The sequence below is a fragment of the Leuresthes tenuis genome, unplaced genomic scaffold (assembly GCF_036924035.1).
Source record: "Leuresthes tenuis unplaced genomic scaffold, fLeuTen1.0.hap1 SCAF_21, whole genome shotgun sequence".
Classification (NCBI taxonomy): domain Eukaryota; kingdom Metazoa; phylum Chordata; class Actinopteri; order Atheriniformes; family Atherinopsidae; genus Leuresthes; species Leuresthes tenuis.
This window is the reverse complement of record NW_027325375.1, coordinates 15,589,009-15,606,903: the sequence shown is the minus strand read 5'-3', so window position 1 is coordinate 15,606,903 and position 17,895 is coordinate 15,589,009. Positions and strand designations below refer to the sequence as shown.

At 39.0% G+C, this 17,895-nt stretch overlaps 1 protein-coding gene across 1 annotated transcript in view; it reads left to right on the top strand.

Annotated features, from left to right (window-relative positions):
- The first annotated feature begins 2,312 nt into the window (after positions 1-2,312).
- Positions 2,313-17,895, top strand: part of rxfp2a (relaxin family peptide receptor 2a) — a 49,635-nt gene continuing 34,052 nt past the window's right edge. The window contains exons 1-2 of the mRNA XM_072374403.1: positions 2,313-2,397; positions 15,780-15,923. Coding sequence (XP_072230504.1) covers positions 2,313-2,397; positions 15,780-15,923 — 229 coding nt within the window. The remainder of the gene's footprint in view (positions 2,398-15,779; positions 15,924-17,895) is intronic.

The following is a 17,895-nucleotide window of genomic DNA, read 5'->3' as shown; positions in this document are numbered from 1 at the left end:
TTTTCTCTCTGTTTTTTTTTTTTTTAATAAACCTTTTGACTGTTTTACAAGATTCCTCTGTGAGACCACATCTGTAAAAAACACATCTCCAAAACAGAAGGGAAGCAGTTAGAATGTAGTTAGAAATTAAATAAAGCTCATTGTAAATTTATTTTTGAAAATAGCTCTATTATAAAAACATATAATAGTGAAACTGCAGTTTAACTGATTAGTTTATTGCAAGGACAGTTTCTGACTTAATGAACAAATTAATACATTACAATAAAAAATCTTCATTTTGTGTCCAGTTGTGTTCAACCCTGGCAGGTCTTTCAAAGTATTAATGGCTGAAGCTCATTTTGAAGTCTTTGTTCTATGGAGTCGGTGTTAGAATTTAAAATGCAAAGATCTGGCCAATCTCGACATGTTGTGTTTCTTGGCAGTGACTTTGTGTTTTCCCTGAACATATTGTTACCCCTTGTAATAAAACAAGATATGTGCTATTCATCATGTCTTTGATGCTTCATTCAAACAATTCAACTAACTAAAACTCAACCTTTTTCTTTATGTGCTCAGTAAAAAAAATCCTCTTACAGCAAAAGTTAAAGTTTTTTGGAATTATACGCCCATTTGTTTTGTTGGAGCTACACAAAAAGTTTGGCAATACATTTGTAATTCTCACTCAAGTCAGCCTGGTCTCATGACTAATCGAGAAACAAAATATAATTTTCTATTTGGCGAGTCTCTTGAATGATGTATTCTGTATTCATTTATATCATTCTAGCATTTATAGCCACTCAAATTTTTGTTTTTTACACGAGAACACAATACTCCAGCTCCTTCAAGTTGGATCAATTTCACTGGTGTACAGCAATGTAAAACTCATGCCTTAGACTCTCAATCAGATTGAGGCCTGGTCCTCGACTTTGACCATTCCAAGACATTTAAATGGGGCCCCAAAACCACCTGAGTGTTTTTGCTTCTGCAGTGAGCTTAAGTTCATTGTCATTCTGAACAGTGCATTTCCATCTCTGTCTCATTTCTCAAGAAGATTTCCTTGTGAATTTTGCTGTATTTACCTCTGACCAGATTTCAATGCCAAGCTGTTGCAAAAACAAAACAAAACATGGTGTTCAGAGCGTTATGAGAAGTGCTCGGTTTGTTGGTTTGTTTCTGGCTTTTCTTGTCCCTGGTCTAATATATTTAATCATGTTGCTTAAAGTGGTTCGATAGATAGAGACTCCAGTCTCCTCTTTGGCGCTTTGAAGCTCCTTCAGGATTACCTTTGGCTTCTTTGTTACCTCTCAGATTAATGCCCCTTTTGCCAGGTCATTGAAATTAAGTGGTCTGCCCTTTCTTGGCAGGTTTGTTGTGGCATCATATTTTTCTCAGTTTTCTAAAAATGGATCTAAGGGGACAGAGGGATATTCAGAGTTTTTCATTTATTTTTCTGATTTCTTTTTTTCAATAGTCCAACTCTAATCTGTACTTCTCCAGAATTTTGTCCCCAACCTGAGAGAGCAGATCGATCATCATTGTTCTGCTCTGCAAGTGGTGTTACCGACTCAGAGGTTTGGTTACAATGCTCGACCTCAACCTCGGGTCCTAATTATTATCTTTATACTGTCCGTCAGATCAGCAGTCTCCAGCCACTGATAGCCAGGACGTCTACCGTGTCTGTGGTACATGACGTTCAGAGGTGTGTTCTTCCATGATGGTTCCTCCACCCCGTTATTGAGTTTCAGTTGTCTGAGGCATTCACTTAGCAGTTCATTGAGTCTCTCAGGCACCTTAAGAAAAAAACAGATGGAAATGCATAAGGTGCAGCAGCAAACTCCTGCAATCTTACGCAGGTGTACATGGCCAGTGGAACCAATGAGAAGGCTGAAGGCAGGTGCCATAAAATCTTTTTTGTTTCACACTTTGTTTTATCTTTATTTTATTTTCACACTTCACACTAAGTGACATAAATAATGAGCGTTAAATGAAAAACAAGATACAGAGGATATGAAAGTGGGTGGAGGTTAGTGTACCGTGAGACTGTGTTGTAGAGAGAGAGCGAGAGACAGAGAGAGAGAGAGAGAGAGAGAGAGAGAGTTTGTTTGTTTCACAGATGTCAGTATGTTTGCTGTCTTGACGAACGGGCTCAGTGTCTCTTTTGTCCGGCGCAGGTTTAACTGATCCCTCCAAAGCCTTAGTTTGTTTTCTGCCTGTTTTTGACAGCTAAAAGTCGTGTTTGCTTTAACATATTGGGACTTACCGCTTTATCTGTCGACTGTCGGGTTCTCACGGGGGGGAAACACACCGTGATCCAGACGTTATAGCCGAGAGACATGAGGGCAGGAAAACTTCAGAGCCCCTGGATGGACGTATCGCTCATCATTTTCTTCATCCACCTGACCCAAACTCAAATTAAAGGTAAAGGAAAACGGGGACGGGGGGCAAACGAGACATGATTCGGGGAATTCGGGGAAAAGACTTTTTATGAAGATGATATATATTCTAAATTATTGGCATCATTTTAATGTTAAAGATCATTTTAATTCCAAACCAGACTGACGTCAAGTGGCTTTTTTAAAAAAAAATAAATGTTGATCCACAAAGAAAATACATTTCAGCCGAACAATAATACGACTATAAACAGAAAAATTAAACAATAATAAACACTGTACATAAGCGAGGGGCTCCTCATGTATCAATAACCTCCTCTGGCCCCTCACACACTGACTCCTCTTTGATTTGAGTTTGGGCAGTAATCTTATTTCCTTTGGGCATTGTCTAGTGTCCTGCACAGATGTAGATGAGAAGGCATGAAAAAGACTGAGATCAGTTGATTTCATCATGGCTGCTGTCCTCACAAGGAAAGAAGACTGGGTTATATATAATATATTATATTATAATATAGTAAAACTGTACTAGACAAAGGTAAAAAATACAATATGTTGGACAGAATTCCCAGACAGTTGGGGGTCAAACTGGTGTTTAAAAAAAGTGTGATTAAAAAAATTAGTGTGATTTTCATTTACATTACTCGTCCTCATTCACATGCCCTCCATCACCTCCCATTCTGTGTGTCATCCTCATGCTCCGGTCTCCTCTTGTGTCAGAGGATTTCATAGATGCAATATTTATTTTATATACACTGAGGGATGAGATTACAAAGGCAAAAACTGGGTGTTGGTTTTGTAGTTCAGCTATTATTGTTGATCTGAAGTGAAGAAGTCATTCAAGATGAGGTTTTTATAATTCTTATTTTTCATTCTGTGTTTTGGTTTTACAATTGGATTCTGGCAAAACATAATGTTACACACAGGTCAAAGCATTGTGCCCAGTTTTCAGTGTTTTTATGTCATCACAATTAATGTGAACATCTTGTTTCGTTTCGTCAGGCACCACTTGGACACTCTAGTCTCCATTCAGCATTGTTAAGACTTAGAAATACCAAGGCTGAGAGATCGTAAAAAAAAAATCATTTTAACAAACAAACAAAGAGAGATAGATAATCTCAATTCAAGGATCAGTGAGAGACATACGATGAGAGCACGCAACATCCACATGACCAGACATTTAACCTTTTTGCTTTTTAACTCCAGTAACTGTATAATGAACCCCATCATTTTCTTAGTTTTATTCTATCATCAGTTCACTGTGATCAGTTGCAGAACAATTAAAAGTAAAAAAATACATTTACCTACAACTCAAATATAGCGAGACTGCTACATAATCATTCCAGACTTTTAGACAAACGCTTGAGTGAATATAATAAGACAAGTGTGCCTGATCACTGTAGACAAGCCGATAAGAGTTGACAATTCCATACTTTTGTCAGATCAGGTATTGTTTCTTTTATTTCTGTAGGGAGAAGAGAAAGTTGACTCAAAGAGAGACAATTTCCAGTTGAGAGATCACTGAGGACAGACAGAGGAGAAATAGTCCAGATTCAGGCAGCCATAAAGAATATTGAAGAGGCTGCATGATGTCAGTTTGAATCATTTTTTGGCTGCTTTCTCCATGTCTAAAGATTCTCTGCCTTATAGAGTGGCACTGTGTCAAGTTTAATCTGCTCTCTGTAGCACAGGAAGACATTCAAGAGGTAGGTAGACTGATTACTATCTATTATTGTTTCAGTGTAGGTGAAAGCCTTGCCAGACTCTCCTAGTAATAGAAATATGTCTGATGTGCAAGCGAACCAGTCCTTGTATTACAGCTCATAATACACAGAAGGGTAATAGAATATTAATCCCTTGATGGAAGCAGCTTCTAGCTCACTTGCAAACACTATTTTGCTTTTAGCATAGTGCAGTGGGAGAGTTATTTTGTTACTGTCAGACCAATTCCACACAACACAATCCTCCGTAGTAAGGAAGAGTAACAGCAGCAACCTATTAAACACAAACGAAAGAGGACCTGCTGCTGTTTATAAAGTTTAAGCAGACTTCTCAGCTATTTTTATTCTTTGTTATCCTGATATTAAAATATGATGCTAAAATAAAATGATTAATGAAATCAAACATTATTCCAATGTGGATATTAAAGGTGCTTTTGAAAACATCTCAGGGGTTTTTCTGCTCACACATTCAAAATGTAGCAATATTACAATGAAAGTGCAAATATTCAGATATGGAAACATTGTTTCACATCGCTTGTTTTTTTTTTGTATGGGCAATATTCTTGTGGCATAATGCCAGTCTGTATCAATGTGTTGACTAATAGCAAACCCCAAACATACCTTTTTAATGCCTAACCCTGAACAACTGCGAATGACTGCAAAGTGAAAATTCCCTGGACAACACTAGATAGTGGCATTGAATATAATATGCCTCATTCCACACCATCCTTATTCCTTTTAAGCATTTTGAAACATGTTATAGATGCGAAATATCACATTGCATAATCGTGCGGCAAATTTGTAAAGGAAAACGTAGGCATGTAATGTAGTCATTTAAAAAGTTTCACATCTTGGAAAACAGGTATGTCATGGTTTAAAAAATCAGCTCAGAGAGTGTTGTAACTGAGCAACTTTTAAATCTTTACAGTGAAACTGCTTTGTTCTGAACTGTGAAGCAACATAGCAATTACACATTCATTAGAAGGTGAGTAGTGTGTTTTGTCTAATGTTTTCTGTCTCACGTTGTTATGCGGCAGCATAGCATCTGTGTCCCTCTATTCCTGCATTCCACACAAATAAAATGGGTATAAAAACAGTTTAGTCTGGTTGCTTGCTTCTTTTAGAAAATCAAGAGCTATTATTTTTAATTCAAATCCTCTTCCTTTGGACAGCTTCATCAATTTGTCTTGGAAAGTAAGTGCTGTTCTTTAGTTCAGCCAGTTCTGGCCACAGTTACGTTCCCTGCTGATCGTGTGCCCTCCTTTCATTGTTTTCCATTCTTAGGTTGTCAGGAAGCGTGGTGTTGAAGGGAGGACCCAGATGCAGACTTAAAGCAAAACTTGATTTATTACAAAAAACGAGAACATAAAGCGCAGCTGAGCCAGATACCAAAAATCTTAACTGTGGAATAACAGGACAAGATTATGACTGTAGTAAGTTGGCAAAAACCTGACAAGACTGGCGCAAACGTGAGCTTGGATCATGGTAGGTGAGGATTCTGCAATGAGACTGGGGAAACCTGGAAACTAATTACTAAAGGAGGTGATTGGTGATGGAGTGCAGCTGTGAACAAAAACAGGTGACTTGAGTGAACCTAACATGACAGGGGAAAAAACATGACACGAGATTAACCTAAAACCTGAAAACAAGACAAAACAAAACTCAAAATGTGACGTGACAGTTGTGTTCTGATGAATGACCATTTATGAGTTATTTGCCCGTCTTCGTCTGTTCAGTGTGATGGCTCTTGTTTACACCACTCAGGATAATACAGATTTGTTGAGATGCTGGCCCTGTTCTTCATTGCATTACCTTTTAAATATAAGGCTGAGCATTCGAGTGAAGTGCTGACTTTGAGCTTTAGTAAAATTTGTGTTGTGCAAACAGTGTCGGAATATCATGCAGGCCATTGAAACTTATTATCAGCACTTTTGTATAATTTTCAGCATATGATTTCATATCCTGGCTGTGCCACATAGAAGAAAAGCATGTCACCACTCAAACTCATATTTAATTTAATATGCATCAAAGCAGATTGCTTTGACTCCATGACTTCCAATAGGTCACCTGACAGGACTCTAAACTCTCTAAATCTGTTTTCAAATCTTTTTCGGAAGGATCTTCAGTGTTGCTAATGAATGAAAATCCAATGTGCTGTTAAAATGCACATGAATGTGAGAAGAATTGTCCAAAAAAGTACACAACTGACTCACAGGGAGTGGCTGAGGAAAAGGCTGATATTAAAAAGAATCAGAGATTTAAAAAAAAGGAGAACAAGGAGATTTTCATATTGTTTTATTTTGATGTTCTTTGACCAGTCAGAAGTATCCCTTCGAAATGTCACAAGGACATGTGATCACAGCAAAAACACTACAATCGTTTTCATAAAAGACGCCTCACTGACATGTATTTGAGACAAATGCTTTTTTACCTCTGCAGCATTACTCAAAAAGCTAGATTTTAACATAACTGAGACATAGCCAAACTTAGAGGTGATTAACTTTTGATTTCGATTCAGATCTGGATCCTCAACTTTAAAAAAAAATTTTTTTTAATATAAATTAAGCCTCGTCAGAGACAAGTAGTCGTTTGCACTTTGCTGAATATTTATTTAACTCGAATATCACATACAGAGGAATCATCTGTCACTTAGCCAGGAATGGTACCTAAAATCAGATACACGTTGTATTTCTTTAGATTCTCAAAGATCATTGTTTCCTTTGGGCTGAACAATAGGTGTGGAAAATGAATGAAATTCTTGTTTTTTCCCATTGGGTTATTGCATCTCCTTCAGTCCTATTCTACCCCTGTTATTAAATCATCTTCATTGGCTTCATGTTAGAATTTAGAATGAACTATATGATCTTGTCAGTTATGTATATGACAATGTGACCTCGCAACCTTGTCCTGTGATTATATTTCTAAATTCTTTGTCACTCATTCCACCTCTCAACCACTCTAATCTGATTCTCTAATCTCACCTTTTTATCCATCATTTGCTCCAAATGCAAAACAAGTGATGATCATATCTTTGTCTTTTTAGTCCTGACCCTCTCAAATGTTTCTGCCGCAGCACTCCATCACTCTCTTTCTTGGTCAAATAGCCCTTACACAGCTGGAGGTGTGTTTGGGGTCATTGTCCTATTGAAAAATAAATTATCTATTAATGATCCAACTAAATGCAAACCGGATGGGATGGCATGTCGCTGCAGGATGCTGTGGTAGCCATGCTGGTTCAGTGTGCCTTCAATTTTGAATAAATCCCCAACAGTGTCACCAGCAAAACACCCCCACACCTCCAACTCCATGCTTCACAGTGGAAACCAGGCATGTGGTATCCATCCGTTCACCGTTTTCTGCATCTCACAAAGACACAGCGGTTGGAACCAAAGATCTCAAACTTGGACTCATCAGACCAAAGCACAGATTTGTCTAATGTTGTTTATGCATTTAGCAGACGCTTTTATCCAAAGCGACTTACAAATGAAGACATAACAAGCTATATAAAAACTCCATAGAAGGAACCCACGAGTCCGACTCTGTCAGAGGTGACAGAGTAGAGATAGAGTGCAGGCATTGAGGGAAGTGCAGAAATATAAAGTGCAGAGATAGAGGGAGTAGGGAAGTACAAGATAAGTGCTAGGATAGGAGATGCTCTCTGAAGAGCTGGGTTTTCAAGAGTTTCTTGAAGATAGACAGGGACGCCCCTGTTCTGGTAGCGCTCGGTAGGTCATTCCACCATCATGGGACAACACATGAAAAGAGTTTGGATTGTCTTAGGCGTGGTGTAGGCACTGCTAGACGACAATCCTGCGACAAACAGAGGGACCGAGTTGTGACATAAGCCTTTGCAAGAGCATTCAAGTAGATGGGAGCCGTTCCATTGAGCATTTTGTAGGCTAACATCAGTGACTTGAATTTGATGAGGGCAGCTAAGGGTAGCCAGTGGAGTTCAATGAACAGAGGGGTGACGTGTGTTCTTTTAGGCTGATCGAAGACCAGACGCGCCGCCGTGTTCTGGACCATCTGCAGAGGTTTCATAGTACAGGCTGGGAGACCAGTTAGGAGAGCATTGCAGTAGTCAAGGCGGGAGATGATCATGGCCTTCACCAGGAGCTGGGTGGCATGTTGTGTTAGGTATGGTCTGATTTTTCTTATGTTTAGTAATGCAAAGCGGCATGAACGAACAACCGAGTTAACGTGATCTTTGAAGGTTAGTTGGTCATCAATCATGACACCCAAGTTTCTAGCAACCTTTGATGGAGAAAGAGATAGGGATTCAGTTTGGATGCAGATGCTGTGGTGTATGGTTGGTTTGGCTGGGAAGACAAGCAGTTCAGTTTTTGGGAGGTTAAGTTGGAGGTGATGGGCTTTCATCCATGTTGATATGTCAGAGAGACAGTCTGAGATTCGTGATGAGACCGTGTGGTCGTCAGGCGGGAATGACAGATAGAGCTGGGTATCATCAGCATTGGTATGAGAAGCCATGTGATCGGATGATCTGTCCCAGTGAGTTGGTGTATATGGCAAAGAGAACAAGTCCCAGTACTGAACCTTGGGGGACCCCTGTGGCGAGGTGGTGCGCTGCAGAAGTGTGACCAAGCCAGGATACTTTGAATGACCGACCAGTGAGGTATGATTCAAACCAGGAGTGTACTCTCCCTGTGATGCCCATGCTAGAGAGTATGGACAAAGGGATACTGTGGTTGACAGTGTCAAATGCAGCCAATAAGTCGAGCAGGATAAGTACAGAGGACTTAGCTATAGCTCTGGCTCCTTTTAAGGCTTCTGTCACAGCCAACAGAGCTGTTTCGGTGGAGTGTCCACCTTTAAACCCAGATTGGTTTAGGTCAACGAGGCTGTTATGTGAGAGGTAATCAGTGACCTGCTTAAAGGCCGCCCTTTCAATGGTTCTAGACAGAAACGGGAGGAGAGAGACCGGCTGATAATTCTCCACATGAGCTGGAGGGAGGGAAGGTTTCTTGAGCAGGTGTAACCTGAGCTTGCTTGAATGAGGTAGGAAATGTGCCCGATATCAGTGAAGCATTAATCACATGCGTGACTGCTGCAATTACAGTAGGAGCAATGGATTGGAGAAGATTAGTAGGAATGGGGTCCAGCGGGCATGTAGTAGGACGGCTACATGTGAGAAGTTTAGACACACTGCTCTGAGCGAGAGGGGTAAATGGGGAAAATGATGCAGTAGGACTTCTGCATGCAGATTTCGTGGTACAAGGTTCGGTAAACTGTTAGTTTATAGCTGCCACTTTGTCAGTAAAAAAAATGAGGCAAAGGTGTCTGCTGTTAGATTGATAGCAGGTGGCGGAGGCGGAGGATGAAGTAGAGTTTTGAAGGTGGAAAAAAGTTTCCGGGTGTCAGTAGTACTATGAATCTTGTTAATGTAGAAAGACTTTTTTGAATCAGTAACACTGGATGCGAATGATGATAGTAGCGCCTGGAGTTTAGCTAGATCTGCAGGATATTTTGACTTGTGCCATTTCCTTTCGGCAGCTCTGAGATTGGTGCGCAACGCTCGGAGAGTATCATTAAGCCAGGGGTGAGACTGGGAGGATCGTGCGGGTTTGGTGGATAGAGGACACAGACTATCTAGAGATGAGCTCAGTGTAGAGCAGAGGGACTCCGTGGCATCATTTATCTGAATGGAGGAGAATGTGCTGGAGGTTGGAAGAGCGGAGCCAACAACGGAGGAGAAGCGGGTGGGCGACAGGTTGCGGAGATTGCGGCGGAAGGAAACCATGGGGTAGAGGCAGATTGTCTTCTCGGGAGACTCACTCTGAACTGAATGAAATAGTGGTCAGAAAAATGCAGAGGTGTGACAGACAGGGCCTCTGTGGCACAGTTTCTTGAGAAAATGAGATCTAGCACAAACCAGTGCATTAGTGTCAGAAAATCTGAAGAGTTAGGACTGTCAAGGTAGATGTTCATGTCACCAAGGACCATTATGGGACAGTCATGCCCCGGGATAGAAGCGAGCAAGGTGTCTTGTTCATTTAAAAAGTAACCGAGTAGTCCTGGTGAGCGATATACGACAATCATATAGATTTTGACCGGTGCATTTACCAAGATGGCATGGTATTCAAAGGTATTGTATTTTGCATCAGGTATCAGTTGGTTGTATTTCCATTTGTTGGAAATGAGCATGCCTGTTCCACCACCTCTCCCAGATGTAGGAGTGGTATGGGAGAATGAGTGGTTGGTTGAAAGTGCCGCCGGGGTAGCTTTGTTTTCAGGCTTAATCCAGGTTTCAGTGAGAGCCAGGATGTCAAGAGACAGGTGGTTGGTATAAACCATAATACAATCTGCTTTGTTTACCGCCGATTCCACAACCCCACAGACAAGGGCGTGTCAGAGTGAAGGGGGCTTTAGAGAGCAGAGGTTGTTAAGGTTGCGGTGGCGTTTGGTTGTGTGAAACCTTCTATGCGAGCCGGAGACAACAGGAATAGGATTGAGGCACATTTTAAAGCAGCTGGTGAGGCCAGAGCGACATGGATGACGCAAGTAGGACAGGTTTGCCTTGTTCAGTGTCCTTGCTCGGTGGACACGCCCAGGTAGACACGCTAGTCTTTACCTGAGAATGTCAACAGGTTTCACCCACGGATGGGTTTTGATCACTTTCAACAAAAACGGATATTGATTTAGGCAAAGAAGCTTATAAAAACTTACAGTAGCAGACACACAGTTCTTTCCGTGCAGTTCCGATCCCACAACACAAGGAATGTCCATTTACTTGTCCATTCCTTGTGTTTCTTGGCCCAAATAAATCTCTTTTGCTTGTTGCCTCTCCTTAGCAGTGGTTTCCTAGCAGCATTTGACCATGAAGGCCTGATTCACGCAGTCTCCTCTTAAGAGTTGTTGTAGAGATGGGTCTGCTGCTAGAACTCTGTGTGGCATTCATCTGGTCTCTGATCTGAGCTGCTGTTATGATGAACTTGTCCTCAGAAGCAGAGGTGACTCTTGGTCTTCCTTTCCTGGGTCAGTCCTCATGTGTGCCAATTTCGTTGTAGCGCTTGATGGTTTTTGCTACTCCACTTGGGGACACATTTAAAGTTTTTGCAATTTTCCGGACTGACTGAGCTTTATTTTCTTAAAGTAATGATGGCCACTAGTTTTTCTTTAGTTAGCTGATTGGTTCTTGCCATAATATGAATTTTAACAGTTGTCCAATAGGGCTGTCGGCTGTGCAGTAACCCGACATCTGCACAACACAACTGATGGTCCCAACCCCACTGATAAAGCAAGAAATTCCACTAATTAACCCTCATAAGGCACACCTCTGAAGTGAAAACCATTTCAGGTGACTACTTCTTGAAGCTCATCAAGAGAATGCCAAGAGTGTGCAAAGTAGTAATCAGAGCAAAGGGTGGCTATTTTGAAGAAAGTAGAATATAAAACTTGTTTTCAGTTATTTCACCTTTTTTTGTTAAGTACATAACTCCACATGTGATCGTTCACAGTTTGAATGCCTTCAGTGAGAATCTACAATGTAAATAGTCACGACAATAAAGAAAACGCATTGACTGGGAAAAACTATATGAAAAACATTGTGAAAACAACACAGCTATATTCGTACCTACACCCAATCCCAGTTTCCCCTGTTTTTATTGAGTTGTAAGTATAGTTCCAGCTCATATGGGACTGTTTTTCTACTCTCAATGCTGTCAACAGGTTCAGGGCAAGCCAAGTGAGTGTATTAGTAGGCAGCTGTTATCAGCAAAACATCTCAGAAAAATCTAATGTGACCTCCCTGCTATGTACAAAGAAGCAGACAGACACATTTAGCAACTATGGCATATCACAGCATTTAACAGTTCAAGGGTCAGATATTTGTCTCGAGAGGTACTAATGATCAAAAACAGAAGTAAAAGAGAGTAGATGTTTGACATACAAACACTGCGTAGTAAAATCAGGTTTTGCAGGTTGAACTATTGCGGTATGAGTAGTTTTTATGCCTCTTAACCACAGTGGCAGAACTGTTGGGTACTGTTGCCTACCATAGATATGCATCCACATCTTGACTCCTGGTCATCAGTAGCAATAACAAGAGAGGACTTACTTAAATAGATGTACTAACTGAGTATGTTTATATGCTCAATTATAGATAATGTGTTCACATCATCCTGAATAAGACACTACCATATTGCTACATTTTCAGATCACTATAAACCAAATGAGGTCACAGTCAGAATGAGAGATAATCAAATGAAGTTATGTAAAGTGTACAGATCTTACACAATTTAATGTAACTTACAACCCGCAGGAGAGGATTTTGCCACTCAAGATTCAGTACAGAACTGGATGACTGATGTCATAAGTAGATGCTGTTTTGGAGAGAAACCAGAGTAATGTTTTATGTTTTGAAGGATGTCTATAAATTATATGGGTGGAGGTAACGAGGTTCTGAGTAATTTATTAGCTTATGCATTTTAGCATGTAAATGGAAACATAAAGGGAATATCTGAAATGCAACTAATTTAAAAACCATATAAGAATTTGAATACGGTAAACAATATACTATTTTAAAATGTTCATTCTTTGAGCAGTCACTTAAGGCAAAAGGTGAAGGAGTATCAAACGCTTTAAATATGCTCAGCTCTTAGTTCTTTATTCAATATGAATTCTAATTACCAGATTCAAGAGAAGCATTCAACTTACAATTATAACAAATTCATGAAACTTAAACTTGATGAGCCTCATCAAATATTTAAATATGATACATTTTCATACTTGAACTGTCTCATATTCACACCATCCTGCTCTTTTGTCAATGAGCATTTCACATTTTTGGGGGTGAATTGGTCATTACTTTAATATTCTCAAAAGCATCAGAAATAAGTATTGTACACTTTTTTGGGGATAGAGAAAGAAACAACCATCTGGAGCCCCTCTGTGTCACTTTAAGGGGAAAAAGGTTTGTTTTTTACCTTTGCTGCCACGTTTCACTACATTAAGTACACAAAGTACTGTTCATTTACTCTTCGCATTTTTCGCATTTGTTTTATTAATTTGTTATTTCGCTCAAACATTTGACTTATTTTGTTTGCATGTTTTAGTGTTATCATTTGCTTGTTATTAAGTGTGTGCCCAAAATAAGATGAACTATCTGCTTTTCAACTTAATCCCACATGACTGAAGATTGAAAGCTTGTCTTGGACATTATGTCCAAAGACATAATGTCCAAAGACATAATGTCCACTAAAAACAGGTTTTGTGAATTTTCGGTGGGTCTCTAAAATCATTGACAGTGTGCTGTTTTTGCCATGCATTTCTGTTTCTAGGATCAGACATACAGCCAGAAATTAATTTTTCAGTAGCTTTTATTTCTTTGGTGTCCTGCTGCTTAGCGTGTCCCCTGAGGCACACTACTGTTTTCTTATTATTTTGTTGCCAGGTCACATGGCAATATTGTAAATATTCCTTCTAACCTCGGGAAGCAATAAGGATATTATTACAGTTAACTTTTGTGTAGTTGTAACAGCCAGCACCGATGTCTCCACTGAACTAAAACTTGCTCCCTATGTGCTTCCCTTGTGCTTTTCTCAATCAAAAACGTGGGGTTCGAAGTCTTGTCAAAGTGACTTTGACATTTAGAGTAAGGAAGGCGGGGATTGAAACTCTGATTTACAGATTAGCATGCAGCCTTCTATTTCTAGAGCCACAGATGTCCATGTAGGATGTAACTATTCTCTGCCCTGACACAAGATTATTTATTAAAATGAGTCATTATTCTTCAAGGAGGGAGCCCGAAGGAAAAAGAGAGAGATGCAGTATTATGAGGACACAATTTATGTTTTACTCGCGGGAAATAGTTTCAAGAGACCTTCCTAAAAATGACATAGCACTTTTTATCGGGAGGTTTTTCTTACTATTTTTGAGCCATGCTGCTCTGCTGTGCTCACCTTGTATCGACTCTTTATTTTGTGCACACAAATTAACTAAAATGTGCAAAAGAAATAAGTAAATTGAGCAAAATACATTTTGTATGTTCAGTGTAGTAAAGTATGGCCAGACAGAAAGTAAAGATAATTACTTTCTGTCTATGGCCACAAAGGGAAGCCACTTTAGGTTGGCTTTCATTTGGCGTCAGGAGAGAGGCTGTGAGAAGGAAGGGACATGTGCAGAAGAGACTAGCAACTTTACTGGATCTGGCAAAAAAATGGTAAATGGCTTTGTTTCTGTCTCATTTTCCAAGCTAAAAAATGGCAGCAGGAAATTGATAGGAAATAGGACAAATAGTTCACACTAGGGGTTAAAGTAAGAATAAAAATAAGGTAGATAGGCTCCATATGAATTTATTTTTTAGACAAATGATGTATTGGCACTCAGGCATTCATCAGGATCAGCAACTGTCTGAATGCAGCAACTAAACAACTAAAGGAAATTATTACCCACTTAAGAGTTATAAAACAGTTTTATTTCACAAGTTTGTCAAAAAATTCTGAAAAAGAAATGTTGTTTATCCACACTAGTTTAACATTTTTCACAATACAATATACAGATGTATAATCTAACAGTTCAACTAACAGACAGGAAACTGTAAAATAAGTACAAGGGGTTTGATAACTTCTGGAGGAAAGAGACACATAAGTCAAACTTTCAGTTACATTCAGTTGTTTTTTATTACCTGTTGTTTATTATCTATCAGTATTCATACATGTACATGTGTCATATTGTTACACACCGATCATTTACCGATGAGTCACAATGCTGGTACATGTGATCAGTCACATCGCTGACACTTAGGACTGCTTTCTGGCTCACATCCCAAACAACAGATGAACTGATTTATCATGATTTTCAGCCCCAGTGTTATCCTGTGCGTTCCTTGCGAAACACACATTCATTTTAGTTTTTTTTGCCAAGCATCTGACTGATCATGGAGACTATGGAAGGCTAGGATCAGCTCATGCTCTGTTAAGTTACAAAAGCAGGTATTTTGATTTGTCTTTTTTTGGAAATAGGAGTTGTTAGATATGAAGCTTTACCTAACTTTTCTTAAATGTTAGCTGCATGAACCTCTCAAAACAATCAATTCTAAACAAAAATTGGAGGAACATTGTAGGGATACCGCTCTGCTTTTAACAATAAGTGGTCACAGCCACAAATCTCACCTATAGATATTCACTCAACTAGTAAAAAAAGAGGTCTAACAGTGATTATCTGACAACAGAGGTGCTTTCACATTAGGGATGCGTCTTGTGGTACAACACTGGATAAACAAGAATCAAACAAGTATCAAGAATATTGCCCTACTTTTGGTGTTTTTTGCAGAGAAATGTTGAGAGATTTCTTAATGTGCACACAATAGTCATACTATGGCTAAATAGACCTTTATATTCATGCAGCAGTCTGTGCATTTTTTAGATTTAGGACAGACATTCGTGCACATCTGAGTGACGTTGACAATAGACAAGTGGAAAAAAACAACAAGTAATAGCAAATTAGATGTAATATAAAAAAAAATGGGCTGTGCAATATGTGCAAAACAGGAACCATAAAATGTATCATAAGAGATTTCTTATTCTTATAGTACACTGACTTTGTTTCAGGTTAAAGTCAATTTTAAATAAAGAGTCATTTTGTTTTAATATTCTCTGAGATTTTAATGGTTCTGCTGAGAAATAACAATAGAAAAATGAATACGTTTCCATCTTTCCATCCTTTTTTTCCTCAGGACTGAAGGCCAGCAAAGTGGATAAAGAGGCTACGTGTCCCCTTGGCCAGTTCCCTTGTGGGAACATGAGTGAATGCCTCCCTCAGGCTTTGCAGTGTAACGGACACAAAGACTGCCCAAACGGAGCTGACGAGTGGCGCTGTGGTAAGTGTGCGTTACTAATTTGTTACAGTGGTGATTAAAAAATCGGCCCAAAAATTCAGGTGACCACGAAATTCTAAAGCCAGAAAATTTATGACGTTTATTTATTTCTATTTTCTGTTTCCATTAGGGTTATCTCTATAAATAGGTGCAACCATGCTTCTGTCTGCTCTCTGCTCATGAAATCTATTGCCAGTTCTGACTGGCTGCACAGCGCAAATATCAGTGCAGCAAAACAGGCAAACTTTACACAAACAAACATTAAAAAGGAGCAAAAAAGATGTGTTTAGGTTTCACAGTACTCCTTATAACTGTTTGTTGTGAAGGTTTGACTGTGTAAATTCAAAGAATAGAAAGGGATAAAATAAAAATACAAATGCACTCTGTCTCTCTGAGAGATAAAAGGATAGTTGTTCTCTCAAAGTTTTTCCTCCGAGCAGCTCTACTCCATTGTGGCCTCTTTGCTATGCAATAAATAAAGTAGACTCAGAGGCAGAGAGGACTTTAAGATAAACTACACAAGGAAACGTGTGTCAATGAGAAACTGAAAATAGAAATAGTAAAACTTTTTAGATCCAGCTACGATTAGAGTAACTATCTCAAAGCCACAGCAACAACCTCAAGCTCAGTTATAGGCTCATTCACAACAAAACTAATCCCATCGGAGTCCTTTGAAAGTGGTTTTATTTCCACAAATACTAGCTTAATATATCAAACACAGACAAAAGCATATGTTTCAGAGCTACTCCCTCCCGACACAGATGAAAAGGCTGCTCTCCTGCAGATTAGTGAGCCGGTCACTGACAACATCAAAGCAGGATTTTAGTGAATAGCAATTTCCTGAGAGATCCCATAGTTTATACCTGGCTGTTTTGTTTTACCACAAGAGCCATTCTTGTCAGAGTGTATAAATTTTATGATGCGGTGGTGAAAAAGCTGTTGTGTTTTCTGGCTTGTGTTTAACTTAATTGTTAATTGTTAATTGTTATGATGACTGCAGGCTTCTTACTCAATAAAGGCCAACAGAACCCACTGAAATATGTAATTATTGGCTTTGTTTTTATAGGAACTACCAGATTACTGTGTGCTGAGTTTGATGAGCAATGGAAACTTATCACTTCGTACTGTATTAAATAAAGCAAGCCAATGGTTGGCAGTCACTTTACTCTGAATGTGACAGTATTTCATTAAAGGCAACCACAGTTTATTTACACTTCTTTTTGCTCCCAGGTTGTCTTGTTGCTCTACCGTAATCTCTCTGGATCTTTGGCCAACTCGAGTTAGTATTTCTAAAGATAAACCGTATAGTGCTTTTTTCAGAATAGTGAGTTTGTTCTGCCAGCCATTCTGGTTTTTACCTTTCTTTAGAAAATTCAACCAGTTTGTCATAAACGCTCAGAGAATGGTCTATTTTCCTTTTTCATTAATTAGCGTCCTAATTTGAAACTATTGCTCAAACTAAAACAAAAAAAACAACGCAAATTCACACAAATGTAAGATCAAAACGAACGACCATGGATTTTTTGAATAAGAGGTACTTTGAGCATTTTGTTCCCTTCACCAGACCAGCTCTATGTTGGATCATAAATCACTGGATAAATGTGTGTAAACGTTGATATTATTTTTCCAAAAATGTCAGTGGAGATTTGTTGAATCAGTTTTATATATTTAAGTAATTCTTCTAGGTGCCATCTTCATTGAATGTGCAACACTGTGCAGTCTTCAAATGATGGCAGATGGTTGCTTTGGATTATAGATAAACCTTGATTCTGGTATAATGGCATAAGTATCATTATCCAACCATTTTTTGGAAATTCTAGTATTGTGTGCTCTGAAAAATATACTCAGCAGGACTCTCAAAACTAATAGCATTTTCCTTGACTTATTATCCTGTGGAGAAACATCTTACTGCCTGATAATGGGAATTAATCAGTACTTTTTTACAAATCTATTTTTTCTACAGGGTAGGGTTATT